The sequence below is a fragment of the Callionymus lyra genome, chromosome 6 (genome assembly GCF_982586985.1).
Source record: "Callionymus lyra chromosome 6, fCalLyr1.hap1.1, whole genome shotgun sequence".
Classification (NCBI taxonomy): Eukaryota; Metazoa; Chordata; class Actinopteri; order Syngnathiformes; family Callionymidae; genus Callionymus; species Callionymus lyra.
The window spans coordinates 25194185-25211077 of NC_141823.1; the positions used below are offsets into that span (position 1 = coordinate 25194185).

Genomic DNA, 16893 nt, shown 5'->3' on the forward strand with positions numbered 1-16893 from the left:
ATCCTCAAAAAAACTTTCCTCTAAAGTCAAACACAATCGTATGAGAGGGGCTTACGTGGGTTCAGTGACCTGAGAGCACAGTGTCTGAAGGCAAGAGTGGCGAGAGTCGAACGACACAAGGCGTACTTGAGATTTGAAGTTACGACGATTATAATTAAATAATGTAAAAGAGGCATTCAGCCGCACGCAACTATTGATTTTATAATCTAGCAAGAAAAAGAAGATTAACTGTATCTGGAGGCAGAGCTCAAATCGCGGATTCTCTATTTTATATTTTGTGGTTGATGGTTGTTTTTTGTTCCTTAAAAAGGGTTTAAGTCATTGGTGGGAGCATCTGGCTGCAGCACAATCTGTTTAAATCCCACGAGGAACACACAGGAGGTAAGATTTCAGTGTTTCACAAAGACCGTGGCCGTTTTATCCCATTATCTTCGGGCCAAGGTGAACTTGTCACACGCTGCACACTCCAGTCCTTAGCAGAGAAAATCCTATAGTCCCATTCATCTCGCTTTTTCAGAGTTTGACTGATGCAGCCGACAGCCAAACAGTTGCTGTGCTCAGCAGCTCGGGGCTGAGGGTTAAGTCAATCCCGTTTATTATTGATTCCTGCGTGGGGCCTTTGCCCTCTTAGGGGCCAGTAGGCAACCCAGAAAGTCTTCTTTATTGTCATTGGACAGCTCCACGATGAATTCCCTTATTTAAAAGGTTTTCAACTTTTGCTGATTTCAACCACTTTTGGAATTAAAAAGCCACACAAACCCGCCCGAAACTAATTAAAGGAATAAAGAGTTTGACTTTGATTATAGTCGCCGCTAAATTACCCGGTAGGAAACAGTGACAGTGGTCGTTTGCTTTATGTTTGTTTCTCTATTTTCCACGAGTATCTGGCTTTTTTATTAATGGCCTAATAAATCAGTGTGAGACAAGCAAACCTGCAGCTCTGGTTCAAATGTCTCATCAGCGTATATCAGAGGAGGAAATGCTAACTGCTACGTTCGCAAAGAAAACAAATGATTTCATTCACTATTAAATAAAGGAGTCTGACAGATAATTTGAACCTGACAAAATGGACTATATATTCACTTTTTTAGTATACCTCTGCCTTTATCCATCCGTCAATATTTCTTTTTGTGAATCTATTTATCCATCAACCTTTGTATGTTTTTCAAACGTGGGAGAAAACTGGAGCCTTTATACAGTACATTGGTGCCATCAGAAATATGACTTTCACGTCTCAAATGTTTGTTTTTTTTATTTTGTTTTTTTCGTTTTTTAAATATATATATTGAAAGTCAGCTTCTTCTTTATTCAAAGGTTATATTTATATTTTTTATTATTAGCCTTAGATTGGCTGACAATTTGAAATAGTAGCTCGGAATTCTTTTGGTATTGTCTTTTGGCAATAAACAAACATTTTTATATTGAATTTAAAAGTTTAAAATTAAAAAAACATTTTCAGAAAATGTATTTTTTGCCATGTTAAAATTAGAATATCAAATATAGCTACATATACATATATGTACATATTTATATATAATTTAGAACATGCTCTGCTTTTTTTAATTGGGTTATCAAAATAAAACGGAAGATAATCCACTTTTTAATATAGAATCTTTTTAATTTAAATGTTCAAAATAAAAATTCAATGATTATAAAACATCAACATTAAAAAATTAAAAAAAAGTTTCCACTATTTAAATGTTAAAACTAGCAATTCAATATTCGGAAGCACTGATACACTGATAGTACTTCCATAGGCCCGGATTAAAACCACTCAGGCAATGGCAGAACATACAAACTCCACTTGGAAAGTTTGCAGTGTAACGCTAAAAAGAAGATAATGGATTTCATTTATTATTTTCATAAGAGGATATGGTGGTGGTTTAGATTCGATGAGTGTTTTGAAGGATTCGTCACTGTTTGTGTAGGGTTCTTGTGCTGTGATCAGGAGTATAAAAAAAAAGAAAAATCACCACAATCACATCAACAACCTTTATATGGTTGTGTTGACAATGTGTGTTCTTTTGACATTTTTTCAGGTTTGCTAGTTTGCTGGAGATTTGCCAACTCAGATGTTCCAACACCACATTAATGCAGCGGTGTGAGTGAGTGACGGTGACACTGAGTGCTTTACTGATTCAACCCATTATTGCCACAGCACAGATTTGACCCAATTTCAACGTACACATACACATGAGAGGTTTACTTAGAAACAAACAATAAAGAATCATTTTAAGCCAGAGAACTTAGGAGAAAAAGTTAATACTTTTAGCTAAGTTTCAAAAGTTTAAAGACACCACCTAATTTTGCTCATGAATGTGATTTTTTTTCTTCTGTCTTTGTTTTGGGGTTTTGGTTTTCAGGGCTTGGGGTCACCTTGACCCAGAGACAGCACAAGGGTTAAGATCATTGAATATCAAGATTTTGGAAGAGGGGCAGTTTGACATAGAAAAAAGTGTTCAAGATTGTAAAATTATGTACTTTTATTTCAGCGTGACATCTCTCCATTTATATTTGGAATTTTGATTTGCATGTTTATAGATTAAATTGTTTTCTGGGTCACAGGCGGGCTGTTCTCATCCTAACTTCAATCATCAAAAGATAAGGGACGCACTTGACATGATGCAAGGGCACACACACACACACACACAGAGCAGCACTTTCTGACACACAATCCTCCAGAGCTACAGTTATAGCAAGGCCACCGACACACTTTATATATCATTCTGTATATTTTTCCGCTATTTTCTCGACATGAAACAACACAGAATGAAAACCATGGATGATGTAAAATTCTCAGAAGCGAAACTAGGACAACTTGGAATTCTAATAGAAAAAAATACATTTCGAAATTTGATCATAATGCTTGCTCATCTGCAAGGTAACAAAAAGGGTGGTTCATAATTTAGGAGCCCGTTGCTAAAGTGCGTCAGAAAATGAGGTTATTTTTAACCCACACTACAATCCCCAGAGTGGAACTAGAACAAAACTTTCCTTAAGAGATAAGCTGACTCCAATTTTAAAAACTATTTATATTTTTTTAATAAAGAATTACAATGAATGCTTAGAGCAGACCTGTCTTTGGGACGTCATTTCTCCCCCAATTTGTATCTGCATTTCTTTTCAGATAATTGTAAGGATTCTATTCGGCTTGACGGCCCATCACGACAGTGAAGGTATGTAATATGGCCCCTAGAGAAATGAAATTGCCCTCCCTGGATAAGATGGACACTATACGGAGTAATAACTCATGTAGCAGGTTTTAATAATGGTGTGTGATGGTCTTCCTCTGTGTCTCTGCGTGGGACTGTGTTTGTGGTTACGATATTATGCTTTCACCAAGCTCCCCGTTACCTTGACGACAAGCCCATACAACATCAAAACAGAACATGAAACACATCGTTATAGCTGGTTCAGCATTTAACTCGGTTGAAAACGACGGATTTGAAAATATATCTCAATTCAACTTCAAATGTTAAAGTATTCAGAGCATGGACTTATTAACTGCAACCATTCCGTCATGTCACATGTCATCTCAGCACCGTGATGCATGAGAGGACGTGACACACTGAAGGTCGCTGAAAAATACTTCCAATGAATGAAGTGGATTGTGCGAGCAGGATGTTTCGAAATGGAACAAGTACTTAGTTCCTTTTCAACTGGTCATTAGTTGGACAATTCAAGGACTATTTCGTGGAAATGTTTTGGTGAAGCAAGGTCAGACAAATATGAACTATATGAAGAATCTTAAGAATGTTTTCACAGCCTGAGTAGAAGCTCTGTATTACTTGGCGATGAGCACTAGGACTAGGAAGTTGGTTCTCTGTGCTTGTATTGTTGTGAGCTTACTGACACAGTTGCAAATAAAAAAATGATAATACAAGAAGAAGAACATGTGGCTTCAGATTCACAATGCATTCATTATTTTTGCAAAACATTTTTTTTATCTGATATCATGTGAAACAGAACAAGAAAGGAAGCAGGAAGTGAACCCTAATTTTTGGACTTACCACCCAGAAGAGGTGTGTGTAGGCCAACTCCTCAAAATCAGGCGTGGTGGAGAGAACACTCAGGACCAGACAAGCAAGAACCATGAGGAACCTAGAAGAAAAAAATGAAGAAAAAGAAAACGTTTCTGCCGAGACACTCTTGCATTGATGATGGTAGAGTTGAAACAAAGGTCACTGCGTTTATTTATTTAACCATGTACATCATTAAAGCATGAATCGATGTGATAAATATGCAATCCACTCTGTTGGTTCCTTCCTCATTTGACAGTCAAGGCACGCCAACACATTCCCTGTTCACACTATTTCATATTTATGTCAATATTCCAGTCTTTGATTTAAACAGCAAGACTTCAGTCGGCTTTGCCGTCTGGCGCAGGTTTTGAACTCCAACTTCCAAAATAAAGTTTTCGAGGGAGCATAAAACAACTTAATATTTGTGTCATGTACTTCGTCTGACTCAGCTTCAGCGAGCAGCCAACGAGAGATGAGATGTGGTAAAACCTTTTGAACTTAACCTTTTAAAGGCAACAGTGTGTTGATAAATGCATTTAACAGCAAACAACAGTCGACGTTTGAGGGCACACACAAACCCACAGAGACCCATAGAAATGTTGCCCAGCACACAATTTATTCCCACCAAGGTCAAAAACATTTCTTATCTCCTGCAAAAAAAAAGAGAAAAACATGCATTTTAAAAACAGATGTTCCTTTTTTTTTGGCCTTATATCATTCATTTTGCTGACATCCTATAAATACATATTTTCAAAACTATTGTTCCTTTCAAATTGTGCACCTAAGTTCATATTAATCATTAAATATGAATTGATCAGGAGCTGATCCATATTTAATTTTACAAATACAGTATATACCATTATTATTATTTACATTATGTACAACAAAAACAACTTAGTGACATAGTAATCAAACTTAAATAGAGTATAAGGATGTGAATTCCTCACTTTTTTTTCAATATCATATTAATAAGAGATAGGACGTGTACACATTCATCATCGATTACAAATGGATTGATATCCTACAAATGGACAAAGACACTCCCTCCAGCATCCCCTGCGTCCTTCCTATTAATGTACAATATGCTGCAGTGAAATTGGAAGAAAAATATTAGTTTTACATCGGAACAGAGTCTCCAGCCGGGGAGCGCAAGTCTCCCCCCCTGGTCTCTTATTCTGCCAGAAAAACATAATAAAAACTTTATTTAGTATCTTTAATATACAGCCGGTCTGGATACTTAAAAATCAAGAATTTAAACCATAAAAAGTGAGAGTCTAGAGTGTTTTTCGTCATTTTTCGTTAGTCCAATTAGTTTTTCTTACAGTTAAGATTTAATACTTGCCTAATATTACCTTGAGGTAATGAAATTAAATAAGCCACCTTCTTTATTCTTGTTTTTCTCATTTAATAAAAAAATTCAGCTTCTAGACAAGACACATTAAAGCTCTTTTTTTTTAACAAAGACTTTAAGATTTAATGTCCCCTTATTTATTTGTTTTTCCTTCTAGCAGCTTCTTCTTTCACGTTAAATAATTGAACTCACTTGAGCTCCGAGATGAATGCTGCTGTTTTCACTCTTTATTCAGGGTAAACTTATAAACGCAAAGAGAATGTTTTTTTTTCTCATGTTATTCAGTAATGTTAAATAAAAAAAGGATCTGATAAATAATTTGTTTTAGAATTTTACATTAAATTTTAAACATCTTAATGCTTTAATATCAACACTATGTACGTTTGAATTGGTAGTATAAGCAGATGTTTCATTGACTAGCAAGGTTTTTATTAATTTACCGTATTGTACAATATTCCCCGTTAGAAGAAGCTGTCTTGGCATATGTAGTCATTAGTGTTACATACAATATTTTCTCTCATTATTCTTAAAAAAAAAGAAGTATCTATTAAAGTTGCACCACGGGTTGTCTGCTGTATCAGTGGTATTACTTCAGACAAAGATAATTGATTGTTAACTCGGTGAATCTATTGGTTATCTCTGCCTTCTGTATCGAGCTACAAGGTACCAGCAGTGCTTCATTATTTTCCATTCAGTTTTATGACAAGCAAACATTATTAAACATTAACTCGACGGGATTCGAGATGGATGAAAAAATAATAAATCTACTTTGGTTGGAATTAAGTAAATGAGCGCAGCAGAATAACAAGTTTCTCAATATTGTTTTGGCCCAAAATTGCAACACAAACTCGAACTAAACACACCATTATAACACACATACATGGGTCATTGAGTCTCACACGAGTAAACCACATGTTCAGACAGTAGGAGGTACATTAGTCTCAAGTCAACCAGCTGGTGTTTATCAATGAGGCCTAGTTAGGGATGGACTGGTTTCTACAATGAGGCCACACATCAACACAAACATCCTTGACTTCCTCAGGAATGTTGTCATGGTAAAGAACAGGATGGGTAATATATATTTATATATTTAGTATGCTAAACACATTATCTTTCTTGATCTCTAATCCTTCTGAGGATATATCCGACCGCAATGCGAAGTGAACCACCATATTTCACCTCCCCTACCCTGCCCTGCGGCTGATAGATAATACACCCGGCACCCATGGGCTCCGAGTACCAACAGCCACAATAATACACTGGCTTAGCTACAAAGGCGTTGTTGAACTCTAAACAAAAGCTCAAAGCTTCTCTGCCATCCATTATTGATGGACAGATTCCCTTGCAGTCGGGCTATGCGGTGAAAGTAAAGTCATGGTAGAGGACGGACATGGAGTCGGTAATATAGAGGCGGACCGAAGTGCTTGGCGTTTCAATATTTGTGCTTGGGTGAGAGTTGACTTGCGAACGGCTCACATTGATCGGACAGGTCTGGGAGTCTTTCCTGGATTGATTCCTAATCGATCATTTTCTTTTTGCAGGTTTTGTTGTATCATAGAGGGTCTAGGTAACTGCTTTGACTCATTAAGATGAACTGCATTCACTAGTTCAACATTATGGATATAGGAAATAAAATAAGGAAATTATCAGGCTGGGTTTAACTTTATCATGCCATACAAAACCTATATAGTATATCTATCCATCTATCTATCTATCTATCTATCTATCTATCTCTCCATCCATCCGTCCGTCCATCCATCCATTTCTACACTGGTGCACATTCACAGTAGGGCACATAGTCAGTCAGAACTCGAAAAACTCTTCTGTGTCATCTGGCAAATGGACCTCTTTACTCTTCACCTCTGATGAGGCGCTGGTGCACCAGTGCTAAACAGAGTTTAGCTCCCCTGCTGTCAGATGTTCCCCCGCTCCGCAGGAAGGCACAAGCCTTGAACATAGTGGAAAACCCATCGCAGCTCCCTCCAATTTCACTTCAGTCAATCAATGTTAATTTACATGTTGTTGTTTTTACTTCATGCTGGATTTTTGGGTTAAGGATTACATGTGAAAATAAACATCTCTAAGATAAAGCTGGACTAAGAAATGTGTAGAAGATTGTTTAATATGTTTGTTTTAAAAAGTTCAGTATATAAATCGAGAAAATATGAACAAAAACAATAGCAATCTGTGGAAACCCAAGAAAGCTCATCGAGACTGCAGGGTGGACAAACCAACTTGTATTGCTATAATATCCCAAACAGAAATTCTTTCGACTGATTACTTAAAAACATCCTGTTAACTAATATGAACATTCACTCGATAGTGGAGATTTATGTATTTCAAATAATTGATTACACTCACGTATATTTATCTTTTTATTTTTGAACAGATGAGATGTTTGGAGTTGAAATCGATCCACACACATACTTGACAGAGGTTGGTCGTAATACTGTATTGAACAAAGCATTTTTATTAAGGTGCTGAAAATGCTGTTGTCACAGAATATAACCAAATCCAATATTTGTTTGTGGAGCCAAGTGTTATTGCCAAAAGAACACAGAGTCAGTTTTAACTGAACCTGTATTAAATAAAATCGAGAGGTTGAATAAAAAGGCTGCAGATAGGAAAGGTTACCTCACCCAAACCTTCTACCTTTTTGGTAAAAAAGAGTTTTTTATCATTGCTATAATGTCATTCTTGACATCTTCAGCTGCAACTTAATTCCTTTTATCACTTAAAACTTCAAGACATTTAACCGTTGAGTGGTTCAGAAACTTTTCACCGGCTAAGCAAAATCACACCCTGCATTTGGCACTAATCCTGGATTTCTCTATCCTCTTAGTCTTGATCCTCTTCAAACGTGTCTGTGGACTATAACCCGCCCTTTAACCAGGTTTTCGGGCAACGAATTCAGACATTTCACTGATTTAAGAGAAAAGACATATCCAGCAGAACACATGTGCCCCTCTGGTGATGCCTACCCTGGACACTGCATTTAGAGAGAGCTATACCCACAAAAAGGTTGATTCACAATTCAAATATGAGAGATACTGGCTGATACTGTTTTTTCAAGTGCAACAAAGTTCATTAGTTAAGTGTAATTCAACATCTGCCAATAGTTTTTTGATCACTTTTTTAACATGTTTTCTGCCCAAACGATTTTTTCAACAGTGGTGCCAACAAGATGACATGATGAAAAAAAATAGGATTGAATCTTGCAGAAAATTGTCCCCCTGCTATTTGTGTGAGTGTTCCAGTGAGTTTAAGGATTGTTTTCTATCTTCCATGCAGCTTTGTTTTTTTTTCAGGTTTGGTGGACATCCGGAATTAGGGTTTTATACAGTGGTTAACAGTGAATTGTAGTGGTGGGCTGAGGAGGAGTAAATGTATGTGCAGCGATGAACTCTAACAAAAAAACTATTGTAGATTAATGAACCACCAGGAAAACCATTAAAGCATGTGCATCAATGAATGCCATCATCGATAGTTGTTTCATCTTGTATCGAGCGGCATTTTTTTCTGAGAACCTGAATTTCCTTCTGAATAGGTTCTGTCTACTGTATATGTAAAATGAAAGCGCTATGTAAGCGGTATGTTATAAATGAAAAATGCAAATCATATTCCATAATCAAATATTTATTCTGGACTGTCTTGAGGGCAGGGAATAACATTTTGGTAGCATATCAAACCTATTCTGAATAGAAAATATCCGCAACACTCATCTCTCATCTGAGACATTGGAAACATTCACCAGCACGGAACTCTGCGCCGTCAGCTTTTATCCAAACTGTATTAAACACAAACTCACTATTTGTTGAATGAGCCAGATTCCAAAGATAAAGTCAACATTGACACTAACAAGAACGTTTGTTTTTGTCGACTGAAAATGTCTCTCGTCTCTACAGAACAGCGAAGTTAACTGCTTTGTTTTGTTTCGTCTTTCTCATATTCTTTGTCTTGATTCTTCTTTAGATACTTATTAAGTTAGTGGAGATGAATCCTGTTGAGGGATTTATCCTCCAAACATCTGCACACAGCAACACTGCAGCAGAGCCGCTGCTGTTAGCTCTGTTGTTAGTTCGTCGGTCAGTGGCGTCTTTGACAACATTAACCAAATTAAAATAAATTAAAGGCATTTCGTCTTGCCCTCTTTATTCTCTGTCGCTTGTGCCAGGAATTACTGGTTCAAAAAATGAATTGCAATTCATTTATTTTAATTGAGTATATTCTTATTGACAATTACCTGATAATCGATTAAATCTTTGCATCCCTAAAGCGTGGCCATGACTAGACAGTGATCACTTTATGAGGAGGGTTAGATGCCTCATGTTGACCATGACGCTAATGAAGAAAGAGAAAATAGAATAATCTTTTCAGGAGTGAACTGGAGTTATAAAAAAATGTCTTCTGTTAGTAGTGGTGTTGTGACAGGAACAGGCAAAGCACAGATTTGGAGGAAGGTGACAGATGTTGTTGGTCCTGCCTTCGTACAACATCGAACATATACAGGTGATATGTAAACTGTTGACATGAAACTGGAGGCAAAGAAATGCATAAGATGCACAGCAAAAAAACACACATTACATTAAACGTTTACATATTGTCGTTATTTAAGCTCATTATTGAAGTATATTCTAATTCTTTATTATTTATTTTCTTGTTAAAAAATAACGTGGAATCTATTGAGTCAATCTACTATATGGTACTATAAATTCACATTTTTGACCATAACTGGATTTTAAACTAGCTTGTTGCAACAAATGTAATTGGATCTACTATATTTTTTACTTATATTATTTTAATATCATGTTTTTCAAAGTAGTCTTCACATTGCTGACATATCAAAGCGCAGTATGAATTAAAAATAAAATTTGCAATGGCGAATGTGCATTCTTGAATTTCAATAAGCTATTTAATTGATCAGGAGCATGTCTATTATTTGTTAGTAGCTATGAAGAGATTGAACCTACTAAAATAAAATTGGACACAAAAAACGGTTAAATTTCGTCTGCTTACTAAACACACTCTCATATACTTGATAATGAAGTTCTCTCTCAAGCTTTTGGCTCCAATACCTTCTCTGATGTTGACAAACTTTTCCGGCTCCAAAATGTTACGTCTGGGATAACCAGTACCTTTTTAATGCATCGTTTGTCCTCATGGGAAGCACTGTTGTACGTAACCAACTAGTGATGCCAGATGGTATACATCATAGCACCCCCTCAGGCAGACATGTTTGTCCGACCTGCTCCCAGATTTTTTCTGCTGTGATGCTTGAGTGCCACACACACTTCCACGGACCGACATAGCTGGACATTGCCAACTCACAAGAACATGCACAATTCATTGTTTTCATGCCACTGGAGCTTCAACTTATTTTTTTCGCTCCTGCACACAGCACCACCATCAGCCCCAGGAAGGTCCCGGAGCACAGAGCTGGAGTGAGCATGATGACCCCGGGAGAGTGATTCGCAGACAGCGCGGCGAGACTCTGAATGTCATTTAGAACAAACACAAACACTGTTCACCAGACGTGGAGTTTTCACTGCTGAAAATGCCGCCTCTCCTACCCACCGATCACTGCTGTGTTTTCGTCCGATGTTACATACCCCTCCGAGCTAACTCCACGGCAGCCCCCGGCAAACTCGATGACATCATAAGCGCAATACAAACCCTGACCTTTTATATCACTGCCGGCTCCAACCAAAGAAGCCTTAAGAATGTTTACCCGAAATACTGTGAACCATAACACCCTTTTTTACAGACACACTGGACAACATATGAAGTGCACACAGGGATGCACCCCACCGCACTTTGGACATAGACTGAAACATGGTCAAGCTCCTCCTTACATCACTGATCTGATCCAGCCTTACACCCCAGCTCGGGCTCTGAGGTCTGTGGATCAGAATCTACTTATTGTTCCACGCACACGGCTCAGGACCAGAGGAGAGAAATCTTTTCAGGCTGTTGCTCCTAAGCTTTGGAACGATCTTTCTCTCCCGTTGCGCTTGATGGAGTCTACTGACTCCTTTAAGAAACACCTTAAGTCGTTTCTATTTGTTCAGGCTTTTCCTTGATTTTCTGGAACTCCTGTGTTGTTCTCAGTATTATCTTGATCATTAAAGTATGTACTTTTTTGAGTATTGTTTTGATTGTTTAAGCGCTTTGTGACCCTGGTCTCGAAAAGCGCTATATAAATAAATATTACTTACTTACTTACAAACAAATCCTGTCACCAGACAAATGAAACCCTGGACCCCCCGGTACTAAGAGAATCCTGTAGGATTTCTTTGCTCAGACGGACTGGGGTGTGTTTCTATCAGAGCACAGTGTGTAACTGGGTACATCACACCTGTGTTGAGAACATCGTGCCCACATTATGGGGTTGCAATGCTACCCAACCAGAAGCCCTGGATAAACAGTCAGGAACACCTCGCGCTGCGTGCCCGCTGCCTCGCATGCAGATTAGGCAGTGAGGCGAAGGACCAAGGTGTTCAGACGGAGGAGGGACGTCACAGCGGCCAAAAGGGCCGTACAGAGAGATGCTGAGTTTCTTGATTTCCACCACAAGCACCGGGTGAATGTGTAAAGGCCTGCAACAAATTACGGGACCAGCAATATCAGCACCGCAGATCGCAAACCGGACAAACTCGACACCTTCTACACCAGCTTCGAGACCCCCCGCATCCACAGTGCAGAGTGGAGACACACACACACACACACACACACACACGCACACACGCACACACGCACACACGCACACACGCACACACGCTGGAGGTACAGAAGTGTGAAATGCACCTCCAGATTTAACTATTTTTTCACAGCTGCCATCATACTCCTGAGCAGAAGAGCCATAACCACAGTTTGCCTAATGTAAATTCACTGCACAGTACAATTTGAAAACTTAAAGTATTCACACAACATTTGTACTTTTACTCTTGCACTACATTGTACATGGGTTGGCACTACTTTTGTAAAATCTAAATTGATATTAAATACACAGACGGACTAGGACGTGTTTCTGTCAGAGTACACGACTTAAAGTGTTATTTTAATCATTCCTCTTGACATTCGGGTATATGTGGGTAACAAAGTCAAAATGTCATTGTGCACACAACACTTTTTTAACGGGAATATGACTTTAAACACATTCACTCCTTAAGAATCATTAAAGAAACGGCCACAATGTTTATTTTTGTTTGTGCATAGTGGCAATTGTTCTAGATAATCCTCTAATTAGATTTAAGTGAATTTTATATAATTACAGACAAGCCTTGAAAATCACTAAATAAGACATGATAGCACTTGCTTTTATTAAAACATATAAAACTCTTACGTTTTTCTTTTGAATTTCATCATAAATTGATTATAATAGAATAAGTGTATTTTTTTTATCTTGTGTCTTGACAGCAGCAGATGACTGAACAAGTATATTAGTGGCTTCAGAATATAGTATAGTTGAGTTTAACATTTTCAATTATGTATTTTTCAAATAAGTATATTCACATGATTGAATTCATTACATTTTATTTCAACGGTCGAATTCATTAAATAATTGAATTAATTAAAAATATATATTATATTCTATTATATTTTAATACACAGTTTTGTATTTTGTACTGGGGTCTCAAAAAGCTTCCATTACATCTGTAATTGAATCTGTGTTTTCTAATGTTGAAAGATTTAAGCACAATTTTATAATTGTACCTGCTTGAATCATTTTACACTTAAAAAACCACGGATTGAACATGAGATGTAATTTAAGCGTGTTGAGACAGCAGACATCAAAACAAAGTTGATTGTTTTGAATATGTGAATCGTCTCAAATTGTGAAATGTCTACTTACCTACATGCTCTTCATTAAAGCATGTGTATTGTTATAGACGGCAAACTCTCTCAAGAAAATGACAAAAGCTTGTATCAGATTCTTCGTGCACAAGCAAGACCAACACCATAGAAAGATGCAAGGCAGATGGCAAACTGCTCTTTGTCTTGACAATAAATCAAAGGCAGTAATTCATCCGAAGAATGACTGCTGTATGGAAGCATATTAAACTATTTTGCATCCGCATAATAGCCATGGCAGCCATTTCTGGGTTTAAGCAAAGGTTTAATGGTATAATCAGATACTTTTTATTCCCTTGTAAGATTAAAAGTCTTAGTAAATAAATGTTTCTATATCTTTATTGGGTTTTTGTTTGGTTTATCAAGACTTATGTCTTTAACAGGAATCCAGGAAATCACATGTATGAATTTCAGATAATGTATAATGGTGCAGATAGTAAAGAATAATTAGTAGAGACTTATGAATCAGCAAGACTTCTGACCTTCACTGAGTTGTTACGACTTCATTACGAAGCTAGATGTGTTAATGGCACCTGTTTGTTCTTGTTTTCTGTATAAAAGACATTTAGATGTTGTTGTTTTATACATTCTGTCTCTTACCGTTAATTGTATCTATGATAAGCACTACTGTTGTCGCTCATCTATCTCTCATCCACGCACAAAGACAGAAGAGAGAAATATTATTTATATTGAATTTAAATACAAATAACACACAGCTTTTTGATTTGTTCCATGTACCTTTGTTAGCTCACACTGCTAAATATGATATGGTTTATGAATACTGTTCTTAAGGTGCAGGCTGGCTTAACAATGTGTGTCATTTGTTGTCTGTCCACTGGTGTGTATTGTCAATAATCTAAACAATATATTTTGATTATTTAGGAACAAGGATACATTTGTAGTATTGCTCAAGTTCTTGACTATTTACTGACCACATGACTCTTGATGAAGTCGTAACTGCTTTTACTTGTTTATACACCAAATTATGTCCAATACTTAGCTTTAAAAGCTGCCGGAGTCGACTGTATCCTCTTGTCATCAGTCTTTCTGTGATCTCAAATATTTCATTGTTTCTTTAGATGCCTAAGACATAATGACTGCTGCCATCTAGCCTCTGTGTGTTTTACTGTGAAGACATATTCTAAATTACTTTCCTATAGGTGTATCCATTGATGAGTTGAATGTATGTCCTTTGTGTAATCAATTGTTAAACATTGATAATGTCATCTCTTGTTCAGATCTTAAACATCCTGTGTTGTGTTTTACGACAGCTCCCTTCCCACAGCAGGGGTCCAGGGCTCAGGGGCTCTGGCCATCCGTGTCTTAACTTTTATGGACCTTGGTGCCATTTTGTTAGAAGTGCTGACTGTGAAGATAACATACTGTATGTATTGGGTGAGGAAGGATAAAGCCACGGTAACAAATGTCGTGATTGTTTAGACAAGGATGTTCCCGACTTTTGAAGTATCAAGACACAGAATTTATGGTCCACGAACCTGGTTGGAGATAACAGGTGTGAAGGAGGTCAGGAGATTCTTTGTTTAGATTAGTGATCAGATCAAACAACATCTGATGTTCATTATGGAGTCAGATTTGGTTCTGGGAGTGTCATGAGTGTCTTGAGGGCTTTAAAAGACGAGACGATCTAAAGATTAAGTGCCACTCTCTGGGAGGACCTGGGTGAGCCAGGATGACTGACAGAGACTGGACCAAGCGCTGGAACTGTGGTATTTTTGAACAATTTGAATAATTTGCATTTCTTTGTTTAACTGTTGTATTTAAGGTCTTGTAAGGCCTACTTTGGTAATCATACTTTGTTATTAATAAATTGACTGTCTTAATTCTAAAATGTCACTCTTCCTTGGATCAAACGAATGCGCAGAACTCATTAGACAGGAAAGAGATTTGAGTTCCTTTAAATGCAACACAAAAATAAACAAATGTCGTCAATATTTGTATTATTTCTTTTATACTAATATATTTTAATATTTAATTGTAAATAAAAAAATCAAATCATTTTATTTTACACACACTTTATTGTAGTGTAAACCATAAAAGAACCATGATAAAAAATAAAATATTATTTATATAATATATCGTTATAATAGACAGGTGATATATATCGAAATAACTCTTTAATAAAGTAAATAATAATAATAGAATGAATGCATCACAATATTAATTGAGTTATGTTTGTGGCATTGTTTGAAGCTAGAGCTTTAGGTTATGATGAAAAAAGTAAGATCATTTTGAGTCATCTCTCATTTGCATTTATTTTTTTCTGAAAAGAAATGTGAATCCAATTTTTTATTTTATCATATTGCCCTTAATTAGTAATTATAATTAATTGCTGTTAGGTATCAAGATGGTTGGACGGCTGTTTTTCTCTTCTTCTTTTTTAGTGAGAAAGATAATTAAACTCTAAGGTTTATCTCAAGTTGTATTATTCTAAAGGTGCGAATACGAATTATTGTGTTGCCTTGCATGTAAACATTGGGCTTTTACTGTGTAATTACATAAAACATTTTCTCTGTGTTTCCACGTCTGTGTATATTGTTAACCCTTGTGCTGCTTGTGGGTCAGGTGACCCGGTGGCCCTAAGAAAAAGGTTCTTTGTGGTATCCCATGTGCCATCTGTGTATCCAAATGAACGACCATAAATACACATGCAGTGGGGAAGGTCGTTCATCTCGACCCCGGGAAAACACAAGGGTTAATCTATCCATTCATTCATACTGTTAACCGTTCACATTGAAGCGCGCACACACATTTGGTGTCCAGTCACATCACATAGGCAGAGTATTTTCTTTCAACATGATGTTCTGACTCTTCCTTTGACTCACCAAGAATGAAACCCGCTTCGACAAGGCTGCATTCCCCTGCGCCGCTCTCCTCCACAGCAGGGTCACTGGGTGGCAGTGCAACCCCCACCCCCGAACACACACACACACACACACACACACAAAGGAACACATCCAAGTTTAGCTGTCTGCTATCTCCACCAGCAAGAGGGAGAGACAGCACACATCGAGGTGAGCTGGCAGATCATAACCCACATTCCCCGAGCACTGCCTGCATGCTTCAGGCGAGAGCCACTCAACTGTCAAACGTTTCAAATGTGGCTGATAACAGGCAAAATGCATGACTGGAGTGTAGTGTTTGACATCCAATATTTTTAGCTGTGACTGAGTCACACAAAATAAACAAAACCATCTTTTTTTTTTAATTAAAGGAAAAGTGGTGATATCGCCACACTCTCCCCACAGAGGTAATGTTGAAATCCAGTGAGGACTCTTCATTTACTTTTCCAGCGCTCATTCGTCGTGACACCCCATCATGCAACACAGCCGTGATCCAAGCCTTCATCCCAGACCATCAAAGAGCAGGATCATAAATATTCATCGGGTTTGACTTGCTATTCTCACACGTTAACCCAGAGCAGTCAAGGTTCTGGATGACAAAGACAGGTCTCAGACGATAACAAGAATAATAAAACAAGAGCCACCAAGGGAAGTACTGTATTCTTCTTTTTTTTTCAAGTTTCACATCAGGGTTTGTCACAACAAATATGCTTCTTTCATCTAGTGTTTCATCCCTCACCAAACCTATTCCCTTAATTTGGTCCTTTATTCATGAACCTCATTGGTGGTCTTCCTTCTGTTACTCATG

At 37.3% G+C, this 16893-nt stretch overlaps 1 protein-coding gene across 1 annotated transcript in view; it reads right to left on the reverse strand.

Annotated features, from left to right (window-relative positions):
- The window catches only part of kcnq1.1 (potassium voltage-gated channel, KQT-like subfamily, member 1.1), a 61653-nt gene that overhangs the window by 42020 nt on the left and 2740 nt on the right, over positions 1 to 16893 (reverse strand). Inside the window, exon 2 of the mRNA XM_087794429.1 lies at positions 4011 to 4101. Coding sequence (XP_087650555.1) covers positions 4011 to 4101 — 91 coding nt within the window. The remainder of the gene's footprint in view (positions 1 to 4010; positions 4102 to 16893) is intronic.